The sequence below is a fragment of the Lolium rigidum genome, chromosome 2, assembly GCF_022539505.1.
Source record: "Lolium rigidum isolate FL_2022 chromosome 2, APGP_CSIRO_Lrig_0.1, whole genome shotgun sequence".
NCBI lineage: Eukaryota > Viridiplantae > Streptophyta > Magnoliopsida > Poales > Poaceae > Lolium > Lolium rigidum.
This window is the reverse complement of record NC_061509.1, coordinates 266,234,782-266,242,790: the sequence shown is the minus strand read 5'-3', so window position 1 is coordinate 266,242,790 and position 8,009 is coordinate 266,234,782. Positions and strand designations below refer to the sequence as shown.

Here is an 8,009-nt window from a genome sequence, read left to right as displayed (position 1 = left end):
CATCCGCCAGAACAGCGCCTCCTTCGTGCACTTGCGGTTGAGGTCAGCCATCCCCGCGCCAATACGGTAGTAGGTACCATATGGCTCCCATTTCACCTGCACCATACAAATATTTCAGAATTTAGAACATGCCAGTAGAATCAATGAAAACTAGGATTGCAAAAGAGTGATCGGTTACCTGCTCGGCGGTAAGAGTGTCCAACTCCGCAGTGTACTGCCTGTACATGACCATTGGATCGCTTGTCATCTCCGAGACACTGTCCCAAAGGTATGCCCAAGTGGGCTCCCGATCAGGGTTGTTCGGGTAATGAGGCCATGGCCTCTCGTTGAGTACCCTAGGCCGCCCAACCGATATGCGGTCCCAGCTCCATACGGAAAGTAGGAGCAAGCATCCACCAATACCGCCGCTCCCGGTCCTGCTCCCGGTCCCGCGACAAGCTTCGTCCAACTGCGTACATAAGACATTTGGTTACTACTTTGTCTAGCACAGTACTATAGGGAAATAGTACATAGAACAAGTCATCACCTGCCGGTAGAGGTAGGCAAGTGCCGCTGTTCCCCAACTCCACCGGTTGTCCAACACAGTAAGCGCCTTCAGCCAACACCAATGGGCCAGCTTCCCCCCACTGTCAGGAAAAAGAGTCCTCGAAATCATGTACCATAAGTACACGCGGGCGTACGTCCTCCGAGTGTCCTCGTTGGCCCCTTCCGGGCATTGTGCAAAGTTAGTCCTGATCCAAGAGGAAGACGCGCCGACGGGAACTCTCTCCTTTGGATTTGCTGGCGCCGGAGGAGCCCTGCCAATAAGCGCCTCCATCTGCTGGCGCCACCCATCAGAAGCTGTGTTCATACACAGTGGGTCGCCCTGAAGAGGTAGTGCAAGGATCATGGAAACATCCTGGAGAGTAGGGGCCATCTCGCCGGCCCTCAAGTGGAAGGTGTGAGTCTCCGGCCTCCACCGGTCGACTAGGGCAGTGAGTGCCGAGGGGTTCATGTTCGGCCCTCCACGGCTTACAAGGGACGGTAGGCTGGATGAACTCCGTGTACCTCTCGTCATACGGTATATCCACTGTGCCATGGTAACGAATCTTCAAAGGGTGAAGATCCGTTCCCCTCTCCGTCATATGAACAGCCCGGTGCTCTCTGTCGTACTCTTCATCCAGAAGCCACACCATCCTACATGTTTACACAACCATGTTATGAGTCATTCCACTAACAAAAATGAGCAACACATACATGAGAGTTCATATCCAAATACATCACACATATGAATTTCGTAAGACATACCATTCCTAGGCACATAATAGACATATGTAAGACAATAGAATAGGCATTTGCTAAGCTCCAATTTTTCCTTTCACCACATACATACATATGTAAGACAATATATCTAACTTTCGAATCACCCATACATACACACATTTGAGTGCAACAAGTTTGAATAGGCATTTGCTAGGCATATGTAACAAATTTGAATGCATTTGCTAGGCAAATATTAGACATTTCAACACATACATACATAGGATTTCAACACATACATGTAAAATTTCATATCTAGGGTTCCAACAAATCTTTGGTTCAAACACATATACTACAATGTAGATTCCATCAACATTGATTTCCATATCAATGGTTCATATCCAAATCCACCAACATAAATTTCCATATCTAGGGTTCATACCCAAATCTACCAAATCCACCAATACTAGTGGATGAATCGGAGGAAATCGAAGGGGAATACCTTGAGGAATGGAGGAGGAAGGAGTTGGCCGGATAGATCTGACGATTCCTTGGTCAATTTGGTGGGGGGGGGGGTGGCGAAGGAGGCGGGCGGCGGCGGCGGTTCCGCGGGAGGAGAGAAGAAAGAAGAGAAGAACTGGCTGGGTCGGGCTGGGGGCGGGCGCGGGCGCCACACTTAAGCGGATGTGTGGCGCCCGTGGCATCGGCGCCACACATGCTAGTGTGGCGCCCGTGACATCGGCGCCACACATAGAGCCTCGCAAAAACGGCTAAGTCCCAGACGAATTGTCTCACAGTATGTTTTGGGCAATTGTAAGGGCATGTGTGGCGCCGTTGGGAGGGGCGCCACACATGCTGCCACGTCGGATCGGCGGACCAGCTCAGCGTTGATGGCGCCACGTCGGTTGGGAGAGTGCCGCCGGCAGGAGGGGCGCCATACTGACATGTGTGGCGCCGATGGGAGGGACGCCACACAAAAGGGTTAGATCGGTGAAATAGTTTCGTCGGAGGGTCAGTCTGTACTTTTTTCCACTTTTGGGTTATTTTTGTGCAAATCGCGGCTCCAAGACTGTTTTAGACATAGCCAACAACTTTAAGGACTGCTGATGCATTTCACTCTTATCAGCTGGTGTCGATGGGATCGTAGAAGTCATGCGTAATCGGAGTGACACTGGCGGCCATGGGGATGACAGCGACGAGACTTTACAGGGATGTGGCCGCTGAATCGATGGATAGTGCGTAGTCTTTGAATCCTCATTTCTTTGGTCTAAAAAACTGAATAGGTTGTTGGATGTGCGTTCCGGTGGTTGTGGAGTTTTGGTTAAAACTTTGTAGCTGTGTTATGACAATTACATTGAGTAATTAACCCGATGTGTTTATTTGGAAACTCACGGATTCTAGTCTGTTTTCAGTTAAGTCTATGTATTTTTTTTTTTTAGAATACAATACAACGCAGACGCTCACAAACACGCACGCCGGTTAAATCCTGGAATAAATCCAAGTAAATGCAAACACCCATGCCAAGTCTAGGACTTGAACCTGGGTGGGCTGGTTCCACCACAAGGGACCTAACCACCAGAGCCAAGCTCTGTTTGAGTTAAGTCTATGTATCTTGATCTAATGAATGAACATACCATTTTTCTTCGTAAATATTTGTGGAACTAAAGATCCCCTTAAAAATTAAAACCTTTATGTGGTTTCTTAGTAAGAAAGTGCTTCTTACTAAGGATAATTTAGCTAAAAGAAAGTGAAATAGGTGTCAAAAATGTTGTTTTTGTGATTCCACTGAAACCGTTAACCATTTGTTTATTGCTTGCCCTTTTGCAAAAATTATTTAGCGTATGGTTTATCTCACTTACAATATTCCTCCACTAGCTAATGTTAGTAACATGTTTGATAAATGGCTTAATGGTGTACGTAAGGAGGATAAATAGAAAATTCGTGTTGGAGTATCTGCTCTATGTTGGTCTATTTGAAGGACTAGGAATGATATCATCTTGAACAAACAAAGTGGAACTAATTTTTTGCAGGTTATCCAGCGCGCTGATCATTGGATTCAACAATGAGTTTTCCATCTCCTGCTGGAACAACGTGAGGGTATGATTACTGGATGCAACCGGATGCTAGTGGTTGCTCAGGATCTCTTTTTCCGGGCTACTAGATAGCGACACATTACTAGATTAGCAAATAGATAGGCTGTCTTTGTGTTGCATCCATGAGTGTGTAATTTTGAATCTTTTGTAAACTGGTACGGTACGTTTGATTAAATAAAAATAGCCGCGTGCATCTATTGATGCAGAGGTTGAGGCGATGCTCCCATATCTAAAAAATAAAAATCGGGAAGTTATCCCTTTGCATAAAAAAATGATAAAGTGCCACCGAATTATCAGATCAACGGAATTTCGCTGGCCCCAATATCTCATGGTGAAAATATTTGTATTTTTTCGAAAAGGAGGCATAAGCCCCAGCCTCTGCATCGGTTGATGCATACGGCCTTTTATTGCTTTATTTAAAAGTTGAAGTTTTACAAAAAATTACATCATGGGTCACACAGGGTCGATACATGTATCAACCATCTAAAAAAGAGAGAAAACCTGAGACGGCTCTGCATCATCATGTTAATCTATGATCAAAACGCCAGCTGCACTGGCTATATATATCCCGAGCAACCATATCCAGCCGGTTGCACCCAGTAGCCAAATCCTGACGCCTCTCCATTGGTTGTAGGTAAGACCACATACGAATTCAATGGGTAGCCAGCGGTATAACCTGCATAAAAGAAGTAGTTTTTTGCTTTGTTAAAAATATAGTCATTCCTCACGTTCCAGATAGCCAAAAGTAAAGCATAAACACCAACTCGGATTTGTACTTTATCTTTCTTTACAACTCCCGCTAGCCAATTGCCAAATAAATTTGTAATATTCTTTGGGGGAAGTAGTGAAAATATGTGTATGATAGATCAGTTGTGTAACTTCGATCATACTTGGGCGTTATCACATAATGCGGTGATATATACACTACCCACAAGGGCTTGCAAGAGTTGGCATGGTATTTTCATGCGCAAAAAAACTTCGAGAGCGTGACCTTAAGAGCTAATTGGTCATTTTATTAGGATGCGGTGGTACTTCCAATTCAAATGCCTTTTTCATGGTAAAATGTACAGTTGTTTTTATTATCATGCACACCATATGCGGATGTGAAAGTGGGCAACGAACTAATCAAGCACCGTGCAAACTTGATTCTTTTTTACCAACTATAGTATAACCTCTGTCTATAAATATAGATGGGAGGGTTTTTTTGTACTTTGATTTTTCATCCTCTGATTCCTTGTAAAGGAACCCTGTTGTTTACTTTTGGAAAGGGTTGTTGATGAATTGCCCACTTCTTTCGATAAAGGGAATATATTAATATTAGAAGATATCAATTACACTCAGTCTCTGCAACAACGCAATATCCTAATAACATTACAGATGCACACAACTAAAAAAGAATAAAAAGAAAACTACGAAATAAAATTCCCGCTACAGTATCCCAGCTCTAGCAACAGTAATACATCCACCACCAAGACAACACCACTCTTCAAAAGCAACGCATTCAAAAAGGGAACAACCAGCGTTATCGTTGCCCGATCAAAGATCTTAGGTTTTCACCCTGAATATGGTCTCCGCTCTCAAAACACTGCCTTCAACAAGGACATTGCCAGGCACAACCAGTTAAGGCTAGACCTTGGGTTTTCACCCTGAAAGATAAAACTCCAAATTTCACAAGTGCTACCGCCTCCACTTTCATACCACTGTTGCAAAGCTCGGAACACCAAGCAAGCCTCTCAACAGCATAAAGACTTGAACCTCCATTAGCTAGTCCTCCAAATCCGACCTTCATGATATTCTCTTCTTCTGACTTCACCATGGATCAACTGTCACTTAGTGTCAACACAGAAAAGAGCTTCGCGTAGCACCCTCCAAAACCAAACGGTCGGAATAAAAGCATGGGCGCGCACGAACGAATATTACCGATCCAGCAAACTCTAGGCAATAGAAGCACTATTACATTTGTCGGCGGCGCCTTCGGGAACTCAACACTCTGGCCAGATCATGAAGGGCAGGCCTCCGGCAGTTCTTCTTCTTCGCCCAAGAGAGACCCTAGGACCGCCGCCTTTATTCAGTTCGGGCCCCCACGCCGGCGACCATCCTAGGCTGGCCAAGGTTGCCGGCCGGAGACACGAAGTCCGGAGACGCCGCACCCGCCGGGGCAACGCCGCAGCCCCATAGCCAGTCCTCCACCGCCGGCCACCGACACCACGAAGAAGGCAAGGAGGAGAAGGCCTAGGGTTTGACCTCATCGAGCCTGCCCCAACCCGTCCCTTCTGCCGCCGGCCAGGCACGCCGCCGAAGGTGCCCACCACCGCTCGCCGGGCCGCGACGCCATACGCTCGGAGAACTGCACGCAAGGCAGCGCCTCACCAGGTCCCGCCCCGATCCGCCGCCTAGGACACGAGGGAGACGCGAGAATCGCCCGGCTGCCACCGTCGGCCGCCCGGGCTTTGCCCGACAGCTTCCTCCGGCGGTGGCGAGGGGGGGAGGGGGGGGGGAGGTCCCGGCGGCGCTAGGGTTAGGGGAGGAGGGTCGCCCCAGGTCGCCCTTGGCGAGAGCGACGGGGGCGTTTTTTTCTCGTACGTCTGCTAACAATTCATGTAATTACAACAATTCATAATCTCAGCTAACAATTTGCACTCAAGCTCCATTTTTATTCAGTTTATTACTGTGGCCGTGGCATCTTGAACCAGAGATCAAGACTATCAGGCATCACATCCTCCTGGACAGATTATTGTGTTTCAGAAAATTCAGAGAAGCCAGCCGCCTGCTATCACCGGCTGACCGGCAGCCCGTTCTCCCTCCAGGCTGAGAACCCTCCTGCGATGTCGGTCACGGCAGTGAAACCCTGAATAAGATTGGACGAACAAGAGAAACAACTGTCACGTATAAGAGAGAGAATCTCTTGAAACAGCAGTGATTATGAGATAGATGGCCATTGATGTGCTTACCGCGGAGCAGAGCTCAGCTGCCGCCATGAGAGACCTCCTGCCACTCTGGCATCCCTGCAATTTACAAGTGAAGTTTCTTCAGTTTGAGAAGGACATGACTCAAGGGGACAAAAATAACGGAGCGTGTTTAAGATCAGCGGCGGGCGTACGATGATTATCTCGGCCTCCCTTCCAAAGATCGCCGACACTTGCTCTACAAAATGCGAGTTCTTCGACATCCCTACATAAACGGAAAGAACGACATTACATCAGAGTCAGAACACTGAAGGTGAAGAGAAACGACTGCATTGCATCCCAAGTCACAGCAGTATGAAGCCAGTGATTAAAGAATTGCATTTCTGAGGAGGACTTGATAACATTAGACACGGTTTTCCATTTGTCTTAGAAAGTTCATGATCATGGTCTGAAAGTAGTAATACATTATGAATTTATGATTATCCAGTGACGGCCGTTCACGGTGTCGAGAAGCCACCTTTAGTTTGGTATAAATGTTGCAAGTTGATGGCGAGAAGGCACTCATAAACCATTCGAAAAAAGCACTCATAATTCATATGCATATATGCAGGCCATGCTAGCTTTCGTTTATTCAACTTCAAAATGAGGAGGCTGGAACTTAAGATACATATTTGTACAGTGCTGGACCAGATCTGCTAGTGCTGATCAAATTCTGAAACCACTCCACCAACACTACCTTTTGCATTGGATTAGATAATTCAGTACTAAAATGGCTCTTGCAGTCTTGCTAATACAACCTATGTATTTTTTTCCATGATCACTGAAGCAGGTTTACCTGAGCCCGTGCTGTACATGTAAGGGACGTTCACGGCTCCTGCAGGATGCCCGGGGCCGAACTCACCCTCGGTTCTGCAGATATACAAATCAGCACGAAAAAATGGCCCATGTTAGCCATTTCCAAATCGGTGCAAACAATTAGCACAGACAGAGTGCAGTTATCTGGAAGACTGGAACACACTTAATTTAGTTTAGTGTGAACTGAATGATTTGATCAGTCGACACTTGACAGTAGAGAGTGCAGTGGCAGAGGCAGGGTGGTGGATTGTGCGGTGTCTGCGTTGATTATGTACGTACCTGACGTCGAGGTAGCGGTGGCCGGCTAGCTGCAGCTCGTAGGCGACGCGCACGGGCACCGACGGTGGCACCGCCACCTCGGCCTCCTCCGCGCGCAACGCCGCCGCCCCGGTGCCGTATCTGAAGGAGAAGCAACAATTGCACCGTGCCCGTCAGTTACGTTGTCCTTGGAGATCGACAGGACCAGCCAGCCGGCCGATCGGTCAGCCACTCGTACTGTACTCACCTGACGGAGCCGAGCGTCCTCTTGGCCGGCCTCGCCGCCGCCAGGACGCGATGATAACCTCCCGCCGAGCCGGGACGCAGCCTGCGGTTCAGAGTTTCAGAGAGAGCACGGCGCTCACGCACGCACGCAGAACGCATCGAAACGGGAATGGTTTTACTTACCTGCAGGTGATGGCGAGTGGTGCGGGCTGGGCGAGCAGGAGCGCGGGGAAGAGGGAGACGCGGGCGACGAAGCTGCACGCCATTGCTACCTATTTGATCTTCCTCCTTGTTCTTGGACGCTTCAAGCTTGGTAGCTGCAGTGCAGATACGAGGAGGCGCAAAGGAAATGAAGGAGTTCTCAAATGAAGTTTCTCTCCGTAGCTAGTTTCTTTCTCGGTAGCGCTCGGAATGTGGCTGGCTCGCCGTTGCC

The 8,009-nt window shown here is 48.0% G+C and overlaps 1 protein-coding gene across 1 annotated transcript; it reads right to left on the bottom strand.

Moving 5' to 3' along the window:
* Window positions 1-5,965: 5,965 nt before the first annotated feature.
* LOC124693387 (thiosulfate sulfurtransferase 16, chloroplastic-like) lies at window positions 5,966-8,003 on the bottom strand. Its single transcript, XM_047226867.1, has 7 exons — window positions 7,760-8,003; window positions 7,599-7,679; window positions 7,373-7,492; window positions 7,074-7,147; window positions 6,433-6,503; window positions 6,284-6,337; window positions 5,966-6,180 (listed from the first exon to the last, which is right to left on the bottom strand). The coding sequence occupies exons 1-7, from the start codon at window positions 7,840-7,842 to the stop codon at window positions 6,106-6,108; spliced, it is 558 nt and encodes a 185-aa protein (XP_047082823.1). The 5' UTR covers window positions 7,843-8,003; the 3' UTR covers window positions 5,966-6,105.
* Window positions 8,004-8,009: the final 6 nt, after the last annotated feature.